At 39.0% G+C, this 26785-nt stretch overlaps 3 protein-coding genes across 3 annotated transcripts in view; 1 reads left to right on the forward strand and 2 right to left on the reverse strand.

The window, feature by feature from the left end:
- Positions 1 to 26785, reverse strand: part of LOC311278748 (nuclear factor 7, ovary-like) — a 1193180-nt gene that overhangs the window by 1058514 nt on the left and 107881 nt on the right. The gene's annotated exons all lie outside the window — the stretch shown is intronic.
- Positions 3623 to 11989, reverse strand: ubiad1 (UbiA prenyltransferase domain containing 1). The gene is made up of 3 exons (XM_084389783.1): positions 11746 to 11989; positions 7914 to 8458; positions 3623 to 4371 (listed from the first exon to the last, which is right to left on the reverse strand). The coding sequence occupies exons 2-3, from the start codon at positions 8416 to 8418 to the stop codon at positions 3884 to 3886; spliced, it is 993 nt and encodes a 330-aa protein (XP_084245909.1). The 5' UTR covers positions 8419 to 8458; positions 11746 to 11989; the 3' UTR covers positions 3623 to 3883.
- Positions 20903 to 25428, forward strand: LOC311278750 (zinc-binding protein A33-like). The gene is made up of 6 exons (XM_084389775.1): positions 20903 to 21542; positions 22473 to 22568; positions 22783 to 23013; positions 23091 to 23113; positions 23195 to 23313; positions 24408 to 25428. Exons 1-6 carry the CDS (start codon positions 21150 to 21152, stop codon positions 24902 to 24904), a joined length of 1359 nt encoding a protein of 452 aa, XP_084245901.1. The 5' UTR covers positions 20903 to 21149; the 3' UTR covers positions 24905 to 25428.

Raw genomic sequence — 26785 nt, forward strand, 5'->3', positions numbered from 1 at the left:
GCATTTCCATTGGCTCATATTATATGTCTCTGCTTCGTCAACTTCTTTGTTAGCTGACCAATAAAAACACTCCTCCTGACCTTCTGAACAAACCTGCTGTCCTTTTAATCAGTTTGAGAACTCAAAATTAAACATGTTTTCGGCATGCACTCTTAAAAATAAAGGTTCAAAGGTCACAGTGATGCCATAGAGACGATCAGATCTTAAAAGAAACAATTTTATCTTAGTGTGAAGAACATTTTAATCATCTAAAGAAGCTTTTGTGCAATGGAAAGATTGCATTGATATTAAAGGATCTTAAAACCATCAAAGCCAATGATGAACTTATGTAATACCATGGTATATTCTTCGGCCACTTTCAGGCATCTATTTCAGTACTTTATGTATCTATATATCTCTTTATGAACCATTACTGTACCACAGTATTATCATAGCACTTCTTATAAAAGCGATTCCCAAACAAAACAGCCAGAAGTAACAATGACTCGCCATTCCCATGAAGGAAACACACACAAGCATCGCAGTTTTAGGACACAGGCTATACTGTGCAGAAGACATAAAGCACCATGGTATTGTTTGAGATAACGTGATTACAGTGATATATTCTCGATAAACACGTGGAATGTGTAAAAAATATCATGTTTTACCATCACTACATACACACTACACAACATGCTGAGGTGCTTCATCCCATGTTTGGGTCAAATGTGGACAAACCCTGAACAGTTTAACATATAAACATCCATATTTGACCCAAACATGGGATGAAGCAACCCAGTATTTTATATAGTGATACTTTTCCATATTGGAAACATCAATGTGTGACGCTCAAATAAACAAAGCACAATATTACAGTAAATACATGACTATAAATATGTGTTTATTAGCAAGAACGCGTGATTGCTCTTGTAAAACCTAGTCATTTACAGATACAGCATTGATTGTTTGTTGACTGATTATGGGAGACATGATCAATATATGTTTCAGAATTCTCTTAACAAGCAAAACATGCAAATTAATGAATATTCAAACAAAAGAAGTAACCCGTTTTTCCATCTGCACGGCCGCGACACCGTTATATGAGTCAGCCGTCGCACAAAACACATCATATCGTGTCGTTGTTTCATCTTACCTGTCGACAACATTAATGCTCCACCGGCCCACCGATTAATGCGCTAATACAGGCTTACGAGCGGTTATAACTGCGATGCGATGCGATGGACGCGCGTGTCAGTAACGCCACTGGACATCCATCAGGCCGAAGCTTCCGCGTCACCTCGCGTTGTGTGTGCGCAAATAATTCCACACGAAAACAAAACCAAAAACCATCTATAAATCATCGAAATGAAAACACATCGCGCTAGTCAAACTAGCAGTGCGGGTTAATTCGCTGGACACGCCCACGCCGCTGCTTCCCCTGCCGTATGCAAATTTACCAACCGTACTATGGCGAGAGATAGGCTCATGAATATTAATGAGGTGACGCTACAGGAAGGTTACCAGGCAACGCTCGATTAATATTCATGCGCTAATCCTTCGCCGTAGTCGGATTCGTAATTGTTTGGCTATGGTGCGTCATTAAATTAATGTTCTTGTTTTAAATGATTGTATTTATGATGCAGCTGCATAGAACTATAACCTTAGTATACTTTATTAGTAAATCAATATACTTGATAGTGAAATCCTGATTTGAAACAGGATAGTGCGCATGCGCGAATAGATCGCGCTCCCCACTATATGGTCCTCGTGAGCCATCTTGTTGTCGATCCATATGCTACACCGATGATCATATGTCATACTTCAGTGTGCACTGCATTATTACTCTTATTACAGACATGTTCAGAACTTTAGCTAACATTCTGGCAAGGGTTTCTCAACAAACGTTCATTACGTTAGTACATTGTTCGCTCAAAGTTAGGCTATTTGGTTTAATAACGTTCTTTAATAATGTTCTTAAAAGGGAACGTTTAATTTTCTGAAATGTTTTAGTTGGACGTTAGAACGTTTTTTGAATGTTGATACTTTGTTCAGAGAACATTCAAAAGTAACGTTCCTATAATGTTTGCAAAATTATAAAAGAAAAAAAAATTTAATTAACATTTACATAAAAAAAAAACATTTTAAAATTGGACATTTTGAACGATCAGTTTCATCTGCATAGTGAGTTATTTTATAACTCAATATTTATTGTATAAACTCTACTGACACTGGGAGATGTGTATGGGCATGTCTTTGTTTGGATGGACAAAATAAGAGAAAAACCAAGTAATATACGAAAGGAGATTTCTAGAAATAGTATTACATACAATATCCAAGTAAAGAAACACATTTATAAAGCGATCACATATATAAGCTTATATCCTCTCAGAATTACTAAACTTCATCCCCTTGTATTGTCTACAAATACTTGGTCACATGCTGCTATCTGGAAACCAAGTGCATGGATTGCATTTCATAATTACTGCATCAATATCTATATGTGTCATAATCAGAAAACGTCTGATGTATTTGTTCGGCAGCATTTAAAACGTTCATTTTGACGTGAACATTTAACCATGAAAAGCTGAGCAAGTTTCCTTGAGTCCTGGAGGAAACGGCAGCAAACTGAAGCCAAACACTTGGTTCGATATATCCTTTATTTGGAAAAAAATATTTATTTGACATTGAAATATGTCTAACGCTGACTATGACCTTCTTGTGGATTCGGGAGTTTGGTTCATTTGGCAAAAAACCTCAAAAGTCAATGGCACTAAAACTAAAGAACTATTTAAAGTCCCCCTGTAGTCAATGATCACATCCCTAAAACTCATCTTTGATCACCAGAATTACATTTAAAAAATGTTTCCTTCTTCATGCCTTAAAATATCTTGACTGTAACTCGACACCCTTGCCTCATTTAGTATGCGTGGTTCTATGAATATGCAAATGAGCCCCGCCTCCACTCACTCAGCTCAGAGATCCACTGGTTGACGATCACACGTTGATCTGATTGGTTACAAGGTAGTTTGTGACGTCAGAAACACCAGCGATTTCAAAGCGTGTTTTTGAGACTGTCTTTGGTTCACTGCAGTTTTAAGGAGGAAATACTCAGCAATGGTGTCGACTTATGAACTTACACATGCTTTGTCTTAAAGCAGATTAAAAACACCACATAGACACATAAACAACATTAAAAGCTGGGTTATCACCACAGCGGGACTTTAAAGCTAAGGTTCCCTCATTAAAATACCAATTGACCACCACTGAAGAGCGGGTACTCGAGACTCGACTGGTTTTATAAAATGAAAATCAAAAACATTATTAAAAAAATTATTTATAGTCATGTTTACAAAAACATGAAAAAATTATAAAGGTACTTAATATATCTGAAACATTTAATGTACTAGTAAACCATTATATCGTTGCCCTGCACTAATCGCATCCAAAATAAGTTTGTTTACATAATTTGTGTATATTTATTTTGTATTTATAAATTCTCACACATGCATGTATTTATCTAAGAAATATTTTTATGTATATATATATATATATATATAAAATATCTAAACACATTTTTCTTAAATATACACATGCATGTGTGTGAATTTATAAATACAAAATAATTATACAAAGTACACACACATAAAATAAACAAACTTTTATTTTGAATGTGATTAATCGTTGCCCTGCACTAATATATATATATATATATATCTCCACTTCTTAATTTACAGACTGGTCTCGTTCCACAATACTGATGTCCTGGACAGTCTATGCACTGAGAGCACTTGCCAACTCTGAAAACATAAATAACCAACAATAAATTAAAGTCTTTGAACTCTAGATTAGCATCGCTACGAATACAAAAGTAGCTAGAGTTGTTTAAAACACACAGGACAAGAGTTCACAATAACGGCAAGCTCCCCTGCGGCGCCAGGATGATCCCGAACACGTAGAAGAGTCCCATGAGCAGGTTGAGCTTGGCGGTTTTCTGCGGGATCTTAGCGTAACAGCGGCGCCGGAACTGCCGCTCCAGCGGGAAGGCCATGGGCAGCGTTAGCAGCGGGAGAGCCATGCTAATGCTGTAGCGCGTGGCTAGGATGCAGAACAGCAGGTAGGGCACGAACAGAAGCAGGTTGTAGATGATGTAGGAGAGCGTTGGTCCCACTAGGATGGCTAGCGTGACGATTCCCGCCTGCTTGTCCGAGTCCATGTCTCGGGTGTTGTTGCTGTGCAGGATGGCTTCGGTGTTGAGCGCTAGCGGCACGGCGTACACTAGCGGTAGCACTGACAGGTATCCCACCTGCACCGCGTGAGCGAACATCACCGCCAGAGGCCCGAAGGTGATGAGGATCACCACGTCCCCCAGAGCCACGTACTTCAGGCCGATGCCTAGAGGACACACACGACACGTGAGGACACTAGCATTGTGAACACACGCCTGGAGAATGAGTGTGTTTTTGCAGTTAAGTCATTTTTTCATGAATATAATTAAATGTATGACCAGTTCTGGGGATAAAACTGAATACAAATTACATGAGATGAATGTAATCTATTTCGATTACACATTTAAAGGTGCAGTGTGTAAGTTTAACAGCATCTAGTGGTGAGGTGGTGAACTGCACACAACAGAAGTGGCCGACAGGAAGTGATGTCGTCGTCTGAGACAGCAGAGAGTAGCCAGTTAAGCGGAGGTTTCTTTACAAAGATAAATTATATTTATATAATTATATTATATTTACCTAATTATTCAGTAAAACGATGTTATTGCGAATATTATTGTGACTTGTTCATCATTGTGTCAGTGTTTTATTCGCTGACTTTAGCTGAAGCTTCTTATCATGAAGAACAACATAGTGAGGAAACACGTTTGTCCGCTCAGGGCCGCTGTAGAAACATGTGGATGTAAGCGGACCCGCGGTGTGTGTTTAGAGAGAAACGCCTCATAAGCTAATAAACACACAACGCTTCATTATGTAAGGTCTTTATACACCACTGAAAACACAGTTATGTTTATGATATTGCATTTCTGAACAGATCCTCCTAAATATTACACAACGCACCTTTAAAGGCACACTACGCAATTTTTTTGTAATTTATTCAAAACAAAGGCACTGCGACTGCAATCGGCGATCATCCTCCACGTAGTGCTGATGTAATCAGCGAAAGAGGATTTTAAAGTGTAATTTAATATAAGTTTTTAATTGATAGAATCTGATTACTTAATCCAGATTACATCATCAGTTCCTCCCAGCTCTGTGTATCCGTCATCTTTTATATCAGATTCTGTCATCCAACCAAATTAAACTGGAATAATAAGGTGCCTTTTACACTACACCGCTTTCAACTAAAGACTGCAAACGTTATATGTGACGACGACGTTTCGGGGCTGAAATACTGAATTCATAGTGCAAGTGTTTGGCAGTGATACCGCTATCACCTCTGGGTAAACTACACAAACGGAGATTTGTGAAAACGATGACATCATGTGTGTTACGTGTTCAGTCTATAGGTTCTTCTTTACACAGTGACATCGCCACCTACTGGCCACTTTTTACTCATTATAACGGATCCTTGTGAACGTCTATATGCGAAAAACGTAAAGGAAATACTTTAGTGTTTGTACATCGATGTCGTGTAACCTCAGAGTTCATGTTAGCTGAGGTAGTTAACTAATCTTAACTGATGAACCTTATTGTAAGTGTTACGAAATGATGTACGATGTTATCTACACAAACTCATTGGTGGCATGAACGCATTTACACAGCAATTACATAATACTATGAGATTAAGGTCTGAAAAATAAAATTCGTAGTATTGCAATATTAAAATATTTGAAAATGAACATTTTAAATATGAAGCTAAAACTGCCAGTAGGTGGCGCTAAGTCAGTCTGAAGCCTGAAGTATGCTGCATTAGAGTATATACATTTTACATTTTTAAGTTGCATCTCTTAACATTAGTGAATGCACTGAACTATAATGAATGATCAAGGGATAATTAATATTTAAAAAGTACAGTACTTATATTTTTTGTATTTGCACTATTTTGTGTGTTATATGTGTTTGATTAGTCAGTTATCGGCCAGTGCGTCCAACCTTGTGTTTCTGTGCTGGGATGAATCCAGCTGTCGATCGGCTTATGCTTAAGCTCTTTATCACTTTCCTCTGATAACAGGTCGACATGTTCACATCATATCCTCAGGTTAAAGGGATAATTCACCCAGAAATGTAAAATAGCCCATGATTTACTCACCCTGAAGTCATCCTAGGTGTGTATGACTTTCTTCTTTCAAACGAATGAGAGTTATATTTAAAAAAAAGTCCATCCTCTTCCAAGCTTTGACCTTTATTAACCAAGCTCTTTATTTTCAACATTTATTTTTCCAAGCTCAGAAGGCCTTTATTAACCGCCTTAATTATTAATATTAATTAATAATTAACTTTATTAATTAATTACACTTTTATGATGGATAGATGCACTACTGTGGACAAAACAAACGACCATTCACTGCCATTATAAAGCTTGGAAGAGGCAGGACATTTTTAAATATACCTCTGATTGTATTCGTCTGAAGGAAGATTGTCATATACACCTAGGATGGCTTGAGGGAGAGCAAATCATGGGGTCATTTTCATCTTTGGGTGAACTATCCCTTTAAGAGCGTGCATGCAAACGTGTTCACTGTGACTGTAAGACCCAGTCATAACCGAGCATATTCACCTCCAGTAATTTTTGGTCTATATAGCTCATTTTGCCCTTCATGACAATTTAAGACCCAGTCATAACCCAGCATATTCACCTCCAGTAATTTTTGGTCTATATAGCTAATTTTGCCCTTCGTGGCCATTTTTAAGACCCAGTCATAACCGAGCATATTCACCTCCAGTAATTTTTGGTCTATATAGCTCATTTTGCCCTTCATGACAATTTAAGACCCAGTCATAACCCAGCATATTCACCTCCAGTAATTTTTGGTCTATATAGCTAATTTTGCCCTTCATGGCCATTTTTTAAGACCCAGTCATAACCCAGCATATTCACCTCCAGTAATTTTTGGTCTATATAGCTAATTTTGCCCTTCGTGGCCATTTTTAAGACCCAGTCATAACCGTGCATATTCACCTCCAGTAATTTTTGGTCTATATAGCTAATTTTGCCCTTCGTGGCCATTTTTAAGACCCAGTCATAACCGTGCATATTCACCTCCAGTAATTTTTGGTCTATATAGCTAATTTTGCCCTTCATGACAATTTAAGACCCAGTAATAACCCAGCATATTCACCTCCAGTAATTTTTGGTCTATATAGCTAATTTTGCCCTTCATGACAATTTAAGACCCAGTCATAACCCAGCATATTCACCTCCAGTAATTTTTGGTCTATATAGCTAATTTTGCCCTTCGTGGCCATTTTTTAAGACCCAGTCATAACCCAGCATATTCACCTCCAGTAATTTTTGGTCTATATAGCTAATTTTGCCCTTCGTGGCCATTTTTAAGACCCAGTCATAACCGAGCATATTCGCCCCAGTAATTTTTGGTCTATATAGCTAATTTTGCCCTTCATGGCCATTTTTTAAGACCCAGTCATAACCGAGCATATTCACCTCCAGTAATTTTTGGTCTATATAGCTCATTTTGCCCTTCATGGCCATTTTTTAAGACCCAGTCATAACCCAGCATATTCACCTCCAGTAATTTTTGGTCTATATAGCTAATTTTGCCCTTCGTGGCCATTTTTAAGACCCAGTCATAACCGAGCATATTCGACCCAGTGATTTTTGGTCTATATAGCTAATTTTGCCCTTCGTGGCCATTTTTTTATACCCAGTCATAACCCAGCATATTCACCTCCAGTAATTTTTGGTCTATATAGCTAAATTTGCCCTTCTTGGCCACTTTTTAAGACCCAGTCATAACCCAGCATATTCACCTCCAGTGTATAGGAAAGAGCTGGACAGTCCCCCGAAGTAGATGAGCGCCAGATGCTCGAGTCTGAGCGAGGACAGGCAGAAGAGCAGTGTTGCACACAGACACCCGGCGGAGTAAAGCACCGCCCCGAACATCACCACGTCCTGCGGCTTCAGGATCTGGTCCACCAGAGTCCGGTCGTCGCTCTTCTTGTGATCGATGCCCTTGGAGAAGTCGTAGTAGGTGTTGACCAGGTTCCCGGCGCCGTGGACCAGCAGCACGGCCACGGCACACACCAGCAGAACCAGCAGGTCCACGGACCCCTCCAGCTTGTAGGCCAGCGCGCTGCCGAGGGCCACCGGTGTTAGCGAGGCGCTGAAGCTCCAGGGACGCAGCGCCAACACGTACGCCGCACACTTGCCCTGCACACTCCTCACGCCACGGGCCCGACCCGCTCCAGAACACCCGGACCCGTTCAGGCCATTCGACCCTGAGAGAACACAGGTCTCAGCGCTCGCCTGCTTCATGGCGGATCAATCTAGCAGCGCTTCAGAGAGAGGAGACGAGCTGTCGAGACACACACACACACACTCTAATCATTACTACAACACACCAGCAGACATTCATTAACTTACATTATTACAGCTCTTGACATGAATGTACACATGGTTTTTCTTAAAGCATATTAAAAACACCACAGACATATGAACAACATTATTACACGGCTCTGGAATGCTTTATTCTGATTGGTCAATCGTGCATCCAGCGGTTTATTATTCCCAGATAACAACTGAACACAGAAACACAGGCTCATCCGGGTCACTGAAGTCAGCAGCTGTTGAGTTTTTCCTCATGGAAGGTTTACGTTTGATGGGTTAATAAAATATAAAATATTATCATCATTAATAAAGTTTATTTTGAGAGTATCGGGAGATCAACTGTAACAGAGTTAAAGAGCTCGTCGTGACTCTGATTGGAGGAATTTTCTCTACAGCATCATGGGTAATGTAGTTTTTAGTTAAATCAACTTAAAACTTAAAATATGTTGGAATAATGCAGAAGCAATTACCACTGATTAACAAGCTCGTAGCTCACAGGGCCGACTTCCTTACAATATCAAGAAAACGGTTGAGTTTTTATGACTGTATGTGATTTCTGTGCTCCATTGCACAAGAAAATATACACAACAGGGTTTCAATGATTTTCCAAAGCAGAAAAATTACTAAGAGGATTATTATGACCGCCGCTAGCATAGCTAGTGAAAGCGGTCATATAGGGATTGTCAAAGGTTTTTTTTTTTTTTTTTTCATCTACTGAATTTTCCGTCAACGATACCAGGGACACGGAAACACCGGGGAACATGAAATTTGGTGGGCATGTAGCCCCACTAGACTTTTACGGAAAAATTTCGTTTGGTACTGGGCCCCCCCAAACCCAAAAAATGCAGTTTTTCCTAAATAACTACCTGAACCGTGGCACCGAGGATGAAGAAATTTTTATGGTATGTTGGTCTTAAGGGCCCACATCAACCTAGCCCATAATCACTCATTTGTGATTTGCGCCCCTCCCATAAAAAATGAAAATGCAATATTATTCTGCTTTAATCGCCCCTATCTTCAGTTGAGATGTTCAGAACTGCACCATATTTCATGTGTATGATTAACTTGACATCCTCTGGGGGTATGCTAAGTTTCGTAGAATTTCATCCATGGGGGGGTATAAAATAAATTCATTTATGTGCACATTTAGTGACTGTACACTCATCGGCCTGTAGATGGTGCTGTTGAGCGAAGGGTTGCTGGTTTAGGATGATACTGTCACTAAGGTTGCCAACTGTCCCGAATTAGGCGGGACGTCCCGTATTTTGGGCCTAATTTATTTGTCCCGTGCGTGACCTCCCGTGTCCCGTTTTATGACAAGCTGATAAACCACTGACTGATACAACAGCAACAGCAGCAGTGCTGACCACGACACTTGAGAATGATCACCGACACCTGTCATCATCCAATCACAGCTTTTTTTAATCACTGTTTTGAGACAAATCATTGTTTGATTTGCGAACATCCTCTGCCGTCTGGTCGCTTCCGCTTCAAGCCGGACTCGTCTCGCGCTAACGGTAATTTCCTTTCACTGTCCACGTTTTGATTTCGGCTAATCAATTTTGGCGAATGCAAACAACGTGATTATTGTTCATGAGTCTAACATCCAGCCACGCAAGAAAACATGTAATCTACCTGAGGGAATAATATGCTCAAAAAACATTTCTGATTATTATTAATGTTTTAAAGCTTTTAGAAAGTACATAGAAAGCTTTTGTAACATTATCTTAACTGTCACTTGATTAATGTAATGCATCCTTGCTGAATAAAAGTAGGCAATTACTTTCTTTATTTTTTTTCCCAAAAAATAATCTTACTAACCCCAAACTTTTGAACTGTAAGCCTAGTGTATAATGTTAAAAAAGCTTTCTATTTTAGATAAATGCTGTTATTTTGAACTATGGTTTGTTTGTAATGTGACTTTTTTCATGTATGACATTAAAATTATTTTTAGAATTAAATACATAAATAGGTTAAGCAATACAAATGTGTTTATGTCTGATAACCTTTTAAACACAAACTTAACTGCAGACACTGAAATGACGTACACTGTGTGATACAGTACAAATATTTTGAGTGTCCCTCATTTTCCTATAAATAACCACGATTGTCCCGCATTTTCCTTTTCTGAAGTTGGCAACCCTAACTGTCACACACACACATGCAGGATACAAACAAACGCAAGCATGCACACACACTGACATCCACACGCACAGACACACACCCATACACACACATACAAATCCACATGCACAGACACACACACACAAACACACATGTACGCACGCATACATACACGCACAGACACACACACACACAGACACACACACACACAAACACACACGCGCACACACATGTACGCACGCATACATACACGCACAGACACACACACACACACACACAGACATGCACATACTACTACTTTTTTTAGGTATACACATAAACACGCAATACAGCCAAATTGCTCCACGTCATTTATTTTTGTGGAAAGCCAGTGCAGGCCTGAGCGGCGGTCATATTTTGTACCGCGATGCGGTACATCTAGTTAAATAAGGAAAACTAGATTAGGGCAGTCAGAAGAACGACAATTTACTATTATCTGTTCTTTTAAAAACACCATGCAGATGCTAGGGTGATATAACACAAAATACAGTTATAAATGTACTTTTTTTTTATGTATATGATTTATGATATTAATTACTGTGGAAATGCCATGTGAAAAACATATGCCCTTCAAAAACACAAGGACACTAACAAAAACCTGCCAAAATCCCATGTTTTTATGATCATAAACTAAATAATCCATTAAATCTTCATACTTTTTTCAGTATTGGTTATACCGTGTGTTTCTGGACAGTAATACCATTTTTGGGTAGAAAATATATGTAAATATTTTCCATATGTACACGTGATTTCATGTATTATTAGTAGTAGTAGTTATGAAAGGGCTCCCTCGCAAAGGGAGAATCATATTTAGGGGTCCGTTGAATCAAACCCCTGTAGTAAAGTATGATAATGTAAGAGAGCATTGATTAAAGAGCCTTAATCAGCTCACCTGTTGATCTGCTCATTAACATCAGATCACGTGTCCATACAAGCACACTCATCCGTGTGTCAAACACAATACGCGTTTCTTTCTCAAGTGTTTCATCACTGATTATGATGATTATGATAGTGGTCCGGCTGCTAAAGGCTAATGCTAGTTAGAGAGATTATCAGAGATTATCAAAGTGTCCGTCAGGATCGTAACGTTACCTGCTCCACACACACACACACTCTCTTCAGCAGAGCCGCTCACGCATCGTGCCGTGGGTTCAGGGGTCAATCCCCGCAGGGTCCGAGCAGGAGCGTGACAGTCTAGTGATGATTTAAACGACATTAGCAACATTAACCGACTCACACATCGCCATTTCCGTCCAACACCTCAGAGTGCAGCGCGTGTGATACAGTCCGGGCGGAAACACGGATCGCACTAATCGTTCTGCCCGACTAATCGTTCCGCCTGAGACAGAGGTTTTCGGTTTTCAAAGCGGGTTCAAAGTCAAATTATGTAAAATATAAAAAATAAATATTTATTATATATATATTAAAATTAATTAATTAAAATGAAATAACAATCGGATATAAATAAATGATAATATGTAGATTAATATAGATTAGATAAGGTATGTGTAAAATGTAAAAAATAAATATATTAAAAGTAATTAATTAAAATTAAATAACAATCGGATATAAATAAATGATAATATGTAGATTAATATAGATTAGATAAGGAATCAAAAGTAAAAGTGAATAAAAATAAATATAAAAACTGTGTGAACTATACAAAATTACATATGAAGACTTCAGATGCAAAGAAAGTCTATACACAATCCCATTAAGACAAGTAATTTCGCCCATTTGCGTGTTGCCCTTTCTCCTATTCATAAGTAATAGGAATGAATGTCTTTCTATAAACGCTGCGTCCGAAATCGAATTATTGCCTACTATTCAGAGTGCAAAAAAACAGTTCGCCTACAGAGAAGTCTGTCCCAATAGGGGTTATGCCCAACGTTCGAACCGGAAAACAGGTATAAACATTTCCGGTTTGCATTACCGTACGCATCTGCAGCGGTAGTTGATCTCTGAGGTAACTTATTTTGCGTTTTTTTTTTTTTAATACAATTCTTATTTCTGTTTTAATTAAAATGTCACGAATGCTTAAGTATCAGAAAAAAAAAATTATAAAAAAAAAAAATGCAGTCTTCATTTGATTGTTTTAATCGTCTGCAAGCAAATATAAAAGGTTAAACCAATATGATAGCATACAAGTCTAAACTAACTTACTGATAGTTAGCTAACTCTACATCGGGTGCCATTAGCAAAAGCTACATATACTAACTTACATACCTTCATAATCATGAATAAATGAGGAGGCGTAAAAACTTAAATCCTTTATCTAACGGAGTACTTGGGGCTCTGGAAGTCCGTTTGGCAATACGATGTACATCTGAAATGGATAGAATGGGTAGCTCCTGTAAACACCGGCTATAAAAGGTTGCCATTCCTACGCTGTGTTTACCTCAGTAGCTGACGACCGGAAGTAGTTATATCTGTTTTGTAGAACCCGGAAGTATGTTGCGCATAACCCCTATTCATAGTATTCACCAAAACAGAAGGCGAAAAGTCTGCGGATGATCTACTACTTCCGGTGAGATCCTGAAGCGTGCATATGATTGACACTTTACTGTCCCATGAGGCCACAGGAGAGGACTTATGAAGGCAGTGAAGCGACTGATGCTGGTAGATATGTCAGATATGTTAATGCCTGTTTGTTCTTTGAAATGATTGAAAAAAAAAAAAAGCTTAGAGATCGCTGTAACATGCAGATAAAGACGTTTTGGAGACAATAAACATTGCAAAAAACAATAATAAAACAAAAAAACCCTGATGCTGGTAGATCACATGATCATGGCATGGTGGATGTAGTACGTCCAGATCAGGGGGTAATCCAGCATCCGGAAAGCGGCTAACAAGCCTTCACCTGCTGTTAGCATCCCATTGACTCCCATTCATTTTGGCGTCACTTTGACAGCGAATAACTTTACATCTGAGGCGCTTAAAGACTCCATTTGTCCATTATTTATTTCTAAAGAAACACGAACATGTATAAAAGGCTCCATTACCTTGTATCTTACGTTATGGCCCCGTAGAAGCAGTTTTTGTAAAGATAGGCTAATATAACGATTGCGTCATAACCACACGACTCTCTGGAAATTACCGTATGGACAGGAGGAGAAGCGTGCAGTCAATCGGGGAGACGTGGAGGTATAAAGTCAAGGGAGAAGCCCATAGAGAGTCATAAAGTGTCTCCTGCTCCTGCTCATGGACAGCTCCTCCTCACGCTCTCCGTCTCTGCAAGTTTCGGAAGGGAATGATTCAGATTTCTCTCGGCACAGCTACTAGAAGACAGACGGGTTGCTCACGTCACATCTACGTCGTCAAGCTCAGTTTGAGTCTGTGCAGTACGCTCAGCCATCAGGAAGTGAGTGCTTCTAATTTGCTTCACTTCTCTCCGTTGAAGTCTATGGGGTCGCTGTGTCCATTTCTTTTACTGTCTATGGTCCAGATTGCATTCATACTAGAAGATCCTTTTTGAACGGTGGCGTTTAAAGTTCAAATTCAGATGTAGTACGAACTCAGACAGGCGATCTCAGCTGAAGCCTTTAGTAGTGGAGCAGGACAAGTCTCCATAAATTGAGCATCACAATTATGTTGTTTCAAACTGATCACAATTTTCATGCGATTCTGAATAGACAAGTAAAGAAAATAACATGTTCTGAAAAAATGTGGCTGCAGTCTATTTACAATGTTTTAAAAGATCAGTTTGAGTGAATGATTCAGTGACTCACTCATAAAGTCTTCACTGGTTTCATTACTGGATGAATCAGTAGCTGTGTCCCAAAGTGAAGGCTGCGTCCTTCGAAGGCCGTGGGTGCTTCTCAATTCTTATTTGTGCATCCTCGTTTCCTCTCCTCGCTTCCTTTCCTCGCGTCTCAGCTCCGCCCCCTGTAGGATGCGAGGAAAGGCTGCAAGGAAAAGACGCGAGGACGGAGGGATCGAATGAAAGCTTTTTTATACATTGGAATCCTTGATCACTCGAGCGTCACTTCATCGCGTCATCAGCAGCGCTCAGAGGATCTGCCCTCATGTTGTTGAAATTTGTTTATTTAAGAAATTCATAATAAATAATAATAAAGAAAGATACCCTGTTGAAATATGTGAGGTGTGTGGTTTATATAAACTGCAAAAGTAAAGTATAAATCAAAATTATTGTGGCCGATGTGAAGGGGGAGGAGAATTTATACGTGCGTCACGTTTTAGTCGATAAAACTCTTCCGCATATGTAACCCAGGTTAAAAAACCAGTATTAACAAAGAATTAGAAAATTCAAATCCTATATATATATATATATCCTATATAAATTCTCTTTTCATTTCATAAATTATTTTCATGCGTTTTAAAATAGCCAATTAAAATTAGTTTTATTTGGGAGGATTGACCAATGAGAGTGCATTTCTGTTTTCCATATTTCGCACGCAGTTAGAGACCGCGTTCTTTTTGATTGCTATCGCAGACGAGAGCAGACGTCAGTTGAATCTCTCCAAGGAAATTTGAGAGATAAGTTATCTTCTTTGAGAATTTGATGAGAATTACATGTATATTGTTCCAGAGACGATGTAGTGGAAGAGAAGTAAATTTGATATGAAAGAGACCGAGAAAAAGAGTTAAATTGATTTTATACTGTGTGACGCAGTTACGGAGAAACCGCATATGTGACGCAGTTACGGAGAAGCAGCCGTTGTAACACAGCGCGTTCACAAATTGAGGTTTATTTATTGAGAAACAGACTTATAATACGAATATATTTTTGAGTGAGGAAGAGAAAAGGATTTTTCTGAGTTGTAACCGTTCTTCAAACCTGAAAAAAAGGTTTATATTCAAGCTCATCTGGTCTTGGTCAGGTTTTTTGTTTTGTTTTGTATTCTCTCTGTTTTCTTCTTGTCTTTTCCTGATTTAAATTTTTCATCGTCGTCGAGTGTATGCTGAATTGAGTTGATGCTGCTGTGAGATCGAATCTTTCCGGATTGGAGTTCCTGGATTTTGTCTTAACTCTCATGTTCGCGGAGGGAGTCGGGACTGGCGAGCCGCACGAGTCTAACAACGAGTATTGATCGATTGCCTGAAACTGACATTATCGTTGCCGAACTGGATGGTAGGAAATTGAACTAACAGCTCTCACACTTTTCACTGTTACTGAGAGGAATTTCATTCACGAGGAGAAACGGACAAAATCATTGTCATTACCCATTTCAGCCATAACTTCAGAGACTGCATTCAACTCATGTCGAAATTGAAAGGTTAAATTCCTGAAAAAAAGAATTTAAATGTGAATTTATTCATTATTTGTTTTGTGATCAAAGGTAATTGTTTTTTTTTTGTCCATTCTTTTATTTTGTTTTGAAAAATTAGAAGATAAGAGAAGAATTTCAAAAGGAATCAGATTAGGAGATTAGCTTGAATTGATTATATTCTAAATTTTATTTTGTTTCTTTTATTTTCCAAAAGAACCACTGAAATATGTGAAACCTAAGAAGTTTTAAACAAAAGTGTTTAAAGAAATTAATTGGTTTGAGACGCACACTTAACTGTATTTTATTTACTTTTCTATTTCCTGTATTTTATTTTATCTATCTCTGTTTTTCTTTAACATCTTGAAATTCTTGAATACACATTTTTTTATTATACTAAATCAGTTACAACTTAAACCTTGTGTGAGTGACTCATTATTGTTGGGACATCCTATTCTCTACAGGCGAATTCTAGGCTTCTGATTTGACTGGTCCATACGCAGACATTGTCTGTATCAAATTTAGTGAAGGGTTACACATAGGATGCACCTGTGTATCCTCGCTCATGACTCCTCTGGAAGCCTCCTCACTCCTCGATCTCGACTCCTCGCGGTGCAATTAGAGAAATGAGATGTCCTTCAAGATGGCTGAGCTCGATCGGTTTCCGGGTCATAGGATGGAGGACGGAGGAGAGAGGAGACGAGGAGGGATATTGAGAAGCACCCCGTATTTGAAGGCCGGATGGCCGTATTTGAAGGCCGATTGCGTCACCGCGGCGCGACGAAGAACGTCCCAATTCAAAGGCTGCATCCTTGGAAGGTCGCATTTGAAGGCCGATTGCGTCACCGCGGCTCGATGAAGGCTGTCCCAATTCAATTCTCCATCCTTCGAAGGCCGGTTGCGTCATCGCGCCGCGACGAAGGCTTCCCTGATTCAAAAGCGACGCCAAATGCACCCTTCGTTTCCCCGTGAAAAGAAGGATACATAAATGGACACTTAGCGGCCTATTCTACCCCATAAGTCATTGCGCGCCGTTGACGACAGCATTTATTTATTTATTTTTAAAGGCGGCCGAGACTAGAGATCGGTGGTGGACAGCAAATTCACATTTAAATGTAAGTATTATGTTTTCATTTACTCAAATAGCTAGCGAAACCAGAGTTAAATTTTCTTATAAACTTCTTAACTCCTTCGTCACCATTGCATGGCTTCATTTATCAGGTAGTTTAAGGCAAAACTTGTGGTAATAACGTTATTAGTTTAACGACCTATTTGATTTGCACTTGTGTATTATAAGAAATATCACTCACCCAATAAAGCCCAAAACAATAAGAAAAGCAGTAGATTTTCACTTTTATGTGTTTTTGTAGTGCTGTCATGCAAGCTATGTGGTTTTAACCAAATTTTAGTATACAGAAATATGATTTCTTAAGTATTTTGTATGCATGTCTTGATGTGTCATATTTTGCACTGTTAACAATACACTTAAGATTGCTCCTCTGTGTTAAGTACCCTTTTCTGCTTTTTTAGAACAATTCAGGAAAAAATGGGTCTATATATATATATAAAGAACAGTAATACACACATCTTTGCTGAAATGTATTGTCCTGTTGTTGTTAACAAGCCATGGTTCATTTGCTCTGCCTTTAGGATTGCAAGTGTCCTGGGACAGGAGAGGGTGTGAGTGGGAAACCCACTGCTGCAACTTGGCCCTGGTTTGTCCTTATGGATGAGGTGTTGGGACAGATGCATTGCACCAACCCCCCTGTCCTCATCGCCTCAATCCCTGAGGAAACACCAGGGCCGAGTTCAGTAGTGGGTGCCCACGGTGAGGAGGAGCCAGGGGCAGCAGCACCAGCACAAAGGCGGCGAGACAGGACGAGTTTTTGGACTTGATCAGAGAAGAAATGCAACTACAGAGGGAGGCAGAGGCGAGGAGTGCACAGGAAAGAAGGAAGAGGATGGACAGGCTGTTTTCTCTTCTTGAGAGAATGATTGAAAAATATATATATTTTCTACATATTCTTGTTTAACTTTTTTCACTTTTATTTTTTAAAAGAAAAATTATGTACATTTATTTTTTTGCAACTTTAATTGTGTAAATAAAAGAGAATGAATTGTTCTGGACATTATTTATTTTTGTAATGACAGTAATACTTTCTGCATGAAACAAATTCTATACCTTTTTATTTTTTCAAATAAAATTGGTAAATGAAAATCATTTGTTCTTTAGGCTACATTAAAGTACTTTTTCCAACTATTTACAAAATACGTTAAACATATCAAAATCAACATAAACATTTAATTTTACAATACATAAAATAAGAAAAAAATTTAGACTCTATTGAGCTGAGCTGCTGGACCGGGATGGGCTGCCCCTAAGGCCTCCTGCTGGTGGGACATCATCTGGGATGGTCTCCAGAGTGTTAAAGTGCATATTTCCACTATCCACTAAGTTGTCTACCAACAGGTTTGCAGGGCTGATTCAATCGACGGCTTTCTGAAAAAAGTACTTTTAATAACTACTGCATTTATATTAGGCTACTACTGCATTACTGCGTAGGCTATGTTGCATTTTACTTCTGTATATTTTCAATATACAGTAATATCTGGTTGTTACATTATATACTTTTGTGTAGTGTAATGTAATCAAATTGTGATGTGAGGGAAAAAAGTACTTCAGGTTACTTCACATTTGTAAGTGAATACGAAAACGAAATATGCAGTTCCGAAAATTAAAGTAACAAAATGTAGGTTTATTGTCACAATATTGACAAATTGTTGCTAACTACAGCAGCGTCCCATATCAAAGGGTGCATCTGAAGCGCTCGGACCGGTCTAGCCTACGAAGGATTGTTCTTGTCGCCTGGCAACCGTGACAGCTGCAGATGACGAGCGCGAGAAATACTGGACTTTTTATATTAAATTGGGTTTTGTATTCAAACAGGGCTAAACCGAAAATACATGATCCGGCAGCGCCGTCATATTACACAATGACCTCCAGTAAAATATAAAACATAAAAATGACAATAGCCAATTCTGGCTCCATAGCTGTTTACTCAGTTATCAAAATGAATGATCAGGATAGCAGCTGTCCTCTCGCACCGTTGCTTGGCGCCAGGAGCGGTGATCGGGAACACCTGGTTGCACAATTAGGAAATCCTAGGAAGGCTACATGGTGCGTCCTTCAGAGGACGCATAGGCTGCATCCTTGAAGTCTGCGTCCTTCGAAGGATGCAGCCTTCAACATTGGGACACAGCTATTGTGTTAACTAGACTCTCCCCTGTGAAGGCCTCATCGACACAACAGCCATCGGCACTGATCCTCAACAAACCGTCTCCAGACTAGCGTGACTCCGATCTTCAACCAGATGGAACTGGATAAATATTCTGAATGTTCCGATCCAGTCTGACTTCTGACATGTAATTCTGCCTGAATCATAACTGTTCGTTCATTGGCCAGAGGAGAACTGAGCGACTGAGCCTGGTTTCTGCCAAGGTTTTTTTTCTCCATTCTGTCACTGATGGAGTTTTGGTTCCTTGCCACTGCCGCCTCTGACTTGCTTATTTGGGGACACTTAAGGGTTTAAGGTCGGGTTCAGGTTCAGGTTTTGGTTAAAGTTTAATGAATAGCCTCGGGTTCGGTATATATATAATTATTTTTTACTACAGTGTTTTTTACTTCATTGTTGTATGTCTGTATTTATGTAGCACCGTGGTCCTGCGAGGCACGACATTTCGTTCCACTGTATGTCCCCACATGTAGCGGAATGACAATAAAGCTCAACTTGAACTTGAACTTGAACTTATTTTTCATTTATATGTATATCTACTGTTTTGCGCAAGTGTTCCCGGCTCCTGTGTGCATTCCCGTCACAACACAGCAGACGACGGCAAGTGAACATTAACGTAAAAAATATGATCTTGTTGTTTCAACCAATAAAGAGCCCACGGTTACGTACAGCGTAGAGCTTGCAAAGCTGTCTTGGCGTACGACAGCAAAAAGGCAGGTTCATCTTCTCTACAGCGACACACTGATCGTGGATGCACTCGTCCAACAGCAGGCCTAGCCGCTAGCAACAACAGACAGTCATCTCTTTCACACTATTATCTCCAACAGCCAAGTCAGTACCAGCTTCTGTACAATCCAATGGAACAGAAAAATGTGTGGAGTTTTGCTGTCGGGATATTAGGTCGTTTCATACGGTTGCTGGAAGAGGTTTTATTAACCTAGCGCAAGACCTAATAAATCTGGGGGCTACATATGGGTCTCAGCGGAGAGTGTGTTACATGATCCCACAAACATCTCTCTGAGATCTAATGAAACCGCGGCCTCCAAAAGACAGGCGCTGGTCAACGAAATATAAGAAATTATGTCTGATATCAATGTTGGGATGACCACTGACATGTGGATTGACGATTATTTCTTAACAATCACTTGCCACTACATAACACCAGATTTATTTCTTGGAAGCAGAGTCCTTACAGCAGCGATGTTCCCCCTGAAGAAGCGGAAACCGGTGACAACATATGGAGAGAATTACAGAGACAGCTCGTATCTGTACTTGGATTTGATGCCTGTGTGATGAACAAAGTCGTCTGGGTCACTGACCAGGGATCAAACATGATTGCTGCACTCCCGCCGTATCATCGCCTGGATTGTGAGGACCATGTTTATAACACAGTTCTCAAACACACGCTTGATTCTGCCGAACTACGAGACTGGAGGAAATCATTATAAGAGAGAGAGAGCATGACAGACCCTGGAGAAACTCTGGGACCAATAAAGAAGAGCAATAAATAAAACACGTATACGGGTTTTGAGATCTTTTACTTTTAATATTTGAGTATTTTTATGTTCTTTTGTGTTTAATCCAAGGATGTAGCGTTATATCTTAAAGTTTCAATGCAAGTTAATTTTGAATAGGCTTAGATTTAGTTAATTTTACATGAAGAAATCCTGATGTTGTTCTTTGACCTGTTTCAACACACGAACTTGATCAGAAGCTCCACCCTCTTACAACACTAACCAGGAAGAGACTGACTTGTTATTTCTCTTTTCTGCCATACTGACTTTGTCTCGACAAAAGCAATAAAGAATCAGCGATCAGTGGAGTACGAAGGAAAAAACTTCACAGAAGAATTTGATAAGTTTGTTTCTGAACAAGTTTGTTTCTGATCTTTGTGATTCTCATGGGGATTCATTTTTTAAACCGTCGTTCAGAAAGTGAAAGTAAAGTTTAGATTGCTGGAGCTCAAACAGTGAAAATGGCTTCAGCAGCTGAAGATGATTATATTTGTCCTGTGTGTCATGACATCTACAAGGTTCCTGTTCTTTTATCCTGTAGTCACAGTTTCTGTAAAGAGTGTCTTCAACAGTTCTGGAGAACTAAGGGATCTCAGGAGTGTCCTGTCTGCAGGAGAACCTCAAGATCTGAACCTCCAGTTAATCTTGCGTTAAAAAACTTGTGTGAGTCGTTCCTGAAGGAGAGAAATGAGAGGCGTTCATCAGGGTCTGAGGAGATCTGCAGTTTACACAGTGAGAAACTCAAACTCTTCTGTCTGGAGGACAAACAGCCTGTGTGTTTAGTGTGCAGAGATTCAACACAACATGACAATCATAAATTCAGACCCATCAGTGAAGTGGTTTCATCATATAAGGTAAGACAAATGTTTCTTGATTCACATGTAAAGAACCATAACGAGTCATAAACACAGATTGTTCCGGTCACTAACGTAACCTTGGTCCTGATGAGCAAAGATCTGTGTGCGCAGAGTTCCTCCTTCGATTGGGCTAAAAGCAGTCAATCACTGAGGTAATTCAGATCTGTGAGAGGATTTGTTTCAAAGTTAGCATTAGCATTCTGAATGGCCGTCTTACCAGAGCGCGGTTCAGACATCTCAGATCGAGGATGAGCCTGAGGACGCCATCCTTCACTGGAACGAGGAAGAAGCGGCTGTAAAAGCCTGAGTCGCCCTTCGCTAGCAGAGCTTGTGCTTCAGCTCAGAGGACGTGAGCGTTGATGTCCGAGACTGAAGTGTTAGTCACACTCCTGAAGCAGGAGAGCCTGCGGGAGAACTGGAGAGAGTAACTCCGTTTGATTATTTCTAAAACCCAATCTGACATGCCGGTAAAAGCTTCCCAAGCCTGGCTCTGGGCGGCGAGGGGTTGAAGAGTCGCAGCTGTGGTGGGGGGGCTGATGATTGCAATAGGATAATGAAGAGGAGGAATGCTTTTTGCAAAAGGTGTTTGTTTTTTATTTGAAGTCTAAGTCTATCATCAGCCGGTAATGAGTTTGCGTTTTGCTCAAAGTTGAGGGCAGACGAAGAGGAATAGTGGACGCGTGATGGTTAGGGAGCGCACCATGACTTATAACAGAGTTTGCTCAGTCCTCTGCTTCAGAGTCATAGTGTCATCAAAGTCCTCTTCGGAGCCGCCAATTGAAACCATGGCACTCGCTCCAGATGAGGGAAGCAGGGAGCCCTGCAGGAGCAACACTCGTGGCACGGCATTTTGCAACAAATGATCGTCACTGTATTGTCTTCTCTTCACTGTAATCTGGTGTTTTATGTATTTTTGTTCAACTCTAGGAGGAGCTCAATACAGCACTGAAGTCCTTACAGAGGAAACTTCAACACAATGAAAAAATGAAAGCAGAGTTTGAGAAAACAGTTCAACACATCAAGGTGAGGAAACAGAGACGAGAGTCATTTTCATTACAGCTGTTGGATCACTATATACAGTTATGATCTGATATAATGGATTACAGTTTATTATTTCTGTAAATGACTAGCAGCAATCTGCTTCTGGACCCGTTTTATGTCGGGTATCCGAGTTTATCTTGGATATTAATGATGTGTGTCGATTGAGATGACTGAAGTGAATGTGCTTTGATTTCAGTCTCAAGCTGAGCACACAGAGCGTCAGATTAAACAGCAGTTTGAGAAGCTTCATCAGTTTCTCAGAGATGAAGAAGAAGCTACAGTCACTGCACTGAGGGAGGAAGAGGAGCAGAAGAAGCAGAGGATGAAGGAGAAGCTGGAGGAGATGAACACACACATCTCAGCTCTTTCACACACAATCAAAGACATGGAGGAGATGATGAAAGCCAATGACGTCTGCTTTCTGAAGGTCTGATTTCAGATCATTGGTTGATTGATTGATGATTGATTGAGTTCTTGATGATAAATGGTGTGTTTGTTCTGCAGGAGTTTCCAGTCTCAATGGAAAGGTGAGTGATCTGCTCCTGTCTCTGGTCTCTCTGGTTCTGATCCAAAGCCACTGCAGTTCTGACTCCTGAATGTTCTTCCAGAGTCCAGAGCTCACAGCCGGATCCACAGATGGCTTCTGGAGCTTTGATTCATGTGCCACGATACTTGGGCAACCTGCCGTTCAGAGTCTGGAAGAAGATGCAGGACATCGTCCAAAACAGTGAGTCTGACAGCAGGAGATAGATAGATAGATAGATAGATAGATAGATAGATAGATAGATAGATAGATAGATAGATAGATAGATAGTTAGATAGAAAAGTATGGTGTTTGTTAGATGGTTAGAATTAGTAACATGATGCTAATACAATCACCATGTTGCTTGCATGTTTTAGCAAGATGCTAAAATGATGCTAGCATAATCAACATGTTGTTAGCATTGTGCTAACATGATTAGCATGCTTCTGTGTTTTAGTTAGCATTTTTGAAGTTTTAACACTTAACTAATTGCTATTAGCATGTAGCTATTCACTGCTAGCATGTGTAGCATGTTCTGTTTGCTAGCATTAGTCAAAGGAGCAAACCACCATGTCTCTACGATGTTCTGGTGCAGAGATATAGGTCTTGCTGAACAGTTGCTAGGGTACTCTGTTTAGTTGCTAGGGAGTGGCTTGGCAGCTGCCAATGATGTTACTTCAAAGGCTGCTTGCCAGTATGGATGATATAAACCAACCGCAACTCCTCTATGACATTCAGATTACAAGATATCCCTCTTTGGATTTGGGTTGCTAGGGTGCTCGACAATGGTTGCTAGGGCGTGGCTAGGAAGTGTTGAAGGCTATTCATGTTTGTAAGCAGTGATGCTTTGCCTTCACTAATACTAATAATCATTTATCAAGTAATTCAAACACAACAGACAGTCATAATAAACTAAATTAAAACAAAACACAGACTATAAGAGCCAATAAAATGAAGATGATCAGATGCTGAAGATCAGACACACACTTACAGTTCTTCATCTACAGCATAAATCTCAACAGATCTCATTGATTTATTGTTATTTAACTTTCCCAAAGTATCAGTTTCTCTTGATGGACACAAATGTCTGAATCTCATATTTAATGTTTGTAGTTGATGCCGTTAAACGCTGATGATAAAAACGAGTGTGAAACTAATAACAGCACTGACAGTGATCAGAGGAACATGTGTTTGATCAACAGGACGAGTGTCATAATTCATAATAATCTGTGTTGGGTTCACTCTTGATCATTATATGAAGATCAGAATAAAAGCATCTGTTGATTGTGTCTCATCAGCTCCTGTGATTCTGGACCCAAACACTGCGAATCCATATCTCGTCCTGTCTGATGATCTGACCAGTGTGAGAAACAGCAGGATCAATCATCCTCTTCCTGATAATCCAGAGAGATTTGACTGTGATCTCTGTGTTCTGGGTTCAGAGGGTTTTAACTCAGGAACACACTGCTGGGATGTGGAGGTTAAAGAGAGTTTAGTCTGGAGTCTTGGAGTAACTACAGCATCAAACCAGAGGAAGGGATGGGGTTTCTTCAACACTGATGTCTGGAGTGTGGAGTATCATCAGTACGGACGGCTTTCAGTTTCTGGTTTTCAGGTTAAACAGAAGCTTGATCGTGTGAGAGTGAATCTGGACTATGACGGAGGAACGGTGTCGTTCTCTGATCCTGTAACTAACACACATCTACACACATTCAAAACCACCTTCACTCACACACTCTTTCCATTCTTCCGGTGTTCTCCCTCTCTGAGGATCTTACCGGTCAATAGTCAGTAAACGTCACTCCTGTAGATCTGGATCTTCCAGCTTTCATCATGTTTCCAATATTTAATCCATATCACATGAGTAAGAGTGCTGTTGATCTGAATATCAGTACGGTGGCTGTGATTGGGCCGTGATGATCACATGACTGATATCCAGCACTACAGCAACACTCAGATCAATAAACAAGAAGTTTTCATTTATATTCCACTTCACACAATTAGACCGATTAGAGACCGTTTCAGCATTCATGTTTTCAGGAGAATTGACATTTACCCCATTATTTCAGTCAATGTGTGTTTATTAATTTCTAACATTTTTGCATCATAATTATATATGATGATATTTCATATTTTTTTCTTGTATTACATCAAATCACTGAAGCAGTAAATTCTGCACATTCTCAGTGTTTGTTCAACATGAGACTAAATGAATAATTATTTCAGTTATAGAGGAGAAATGATCATTTGTTCATTGGAATAAATGGATGTAAAGGTTCTTGCTGATAATCTTGTGTTTTAAATAAATAAATAATATGTGATTATGTGATTTAATGCTGAGAGTGAAAGATGAAATGTTTGGGATGATAATTAGGGTTTAAGTCGTGGAAACAATACTTTACAGACGTAACATGTTTATTTGACCTTTCTTTCTGCCTTTATTGGAAACTCCTTCAGTCTTCCTTCGTTTGACAGACACACATCTGGAGTTTTGACGAGCGGCAGAGATTTACAAGCCTCTGATTTCCTCGTCCATTTCAAACATGTTATTATATATTAATAAATTGTATACAAACAATTATTTTTATTAACAAGTGTCATGATTTTCTGTACTTCATTATAAAGGCTATTTAGATCAATACTTGATCCAGCAATATTCAGAAACGGCTGCAGCTTTTAGGATATTTTTCTGTTTAACTTTTTTTAGATTATAAAAAACAGACAAAATTACAGAAATAAGGAAGAATGATGTTTGAGAGGTAACGTGTTATTCTTACCAATAGTGATAAAATAATGTAATATACAATTTAATTATATGAATATTATGAACAGGATCAACTAATACAGCTTCTGTCATGTGATTATGTGAAATATGTACCATATTTATTTGCTTTAAAACCCTTTTTCTCGATTAAAAGTGTTTCCAAACTAGTTTTTCGCAGAATTTGAAGTTGAAAACAGTTTTGTACAATTTTTATTTTTTCAAAATTCTTTGATGAATAGAAAGTTCAAAAGAACAGCATTTATCTGAAATATAATATTTTCTAACATTATAAATGTCTTTACTGTCACTTTTGATCAGTTTAACTCATGCTTGATGAATAAAAGTATTGATTTATTTTATTTCTTTCCCCCAAAAATAAAATTAAAATTCTTACTGACCCCAAACTTTTGAAGGGTCGTGTTTAATGTTACAAAAGCTTTAGATTTCAGATAAATGCTGTTCTTTTGAACTTTCTATTCATCATAGCATCATGAAATAAAAATTCAACACTGATAATAATCATAAATGTTTCTTGATCATCAAATCCTCATATTAGAGTGATTTGTGAAGGATCATGTGACACTGAAGACTGGAGTAATGATGCTGAACATTCAGCTTTGATCACAGCAATAAATTACATTTTATAATGTATTAAAATAGAAAACAGTCATTTTAAATTGTCATAATATTTCACAATATTACTGTTTTATATTAATATTATATATCAACTTCCTCTCGTGTTTCTCTTTGAATGTTCGGGGGCTTCGTGACTTAAACAAGCAGAAAGATTTGTACATTTGTAAAAAAAAGTTTTGTTTTGTAAATCCATGTAAAGGGACATCTATTTTTCCAAGACACACTCTTGTGTAAACGATGATAAATTCTGGTGTAATCAGTGGAGGAGCAATATTT

This window comes from Rutilus rutilus (genome assembly GCF_951802725.1).
Source record: "Rutilus rutilus genome assembly, chromosome: 19".
Classification (NCBI taxonomy): Eukaryota; Metazoa; Chordata; class Actinopteri; order Cypriniformes; family Leuciscidae; genus Rutilus; species Rutilus rutilus.

What these genes read in the sequence shown, in the direction of transcription:
- ubiad1 (XM_084389783.1), bottom strand. Translation starts at nt 8,418, where the DNA reads ATGAAGCAGGCGAGCGCTGAGACCTGTGTTCTCTCAGGGTCGAATGGC. An exon ending in CTCTTTCCTATACACTGGAG is followed by an intron (nt 4,372 to 7,913) that starts GTGAATATGCTG and finishes TGTGTCCTCTAG; the next exon opens with GCATCGGCCTGAAGTACGTG.
- LOC311278750 (XM_084389775.1), top strand. Translation starts at nt 21,150, where the DNA reads ATGGCTTCAGCAGCTGAAGATGATTATATTTGTCCTGTGTGTCATGAC. An exon ending in ATGACGTCTGCTTTCTGAAG is followed by an intron (nt 23,014 to 23,090) that starts GTCTGATTTCAG and finishes TTTGTTCTGCAG; the next exon opens with GAGTTTCCAGTCTCAATGGA. An exon ending in GCAGGACATCGTCCAAAACA is followed by an intron (nt 23,314 to 24,407) that starts GTGAGTCTGACA and finishes GTGTCTCATCAG; the next exon opens with CTCCTGTGATTCTGGACCCA.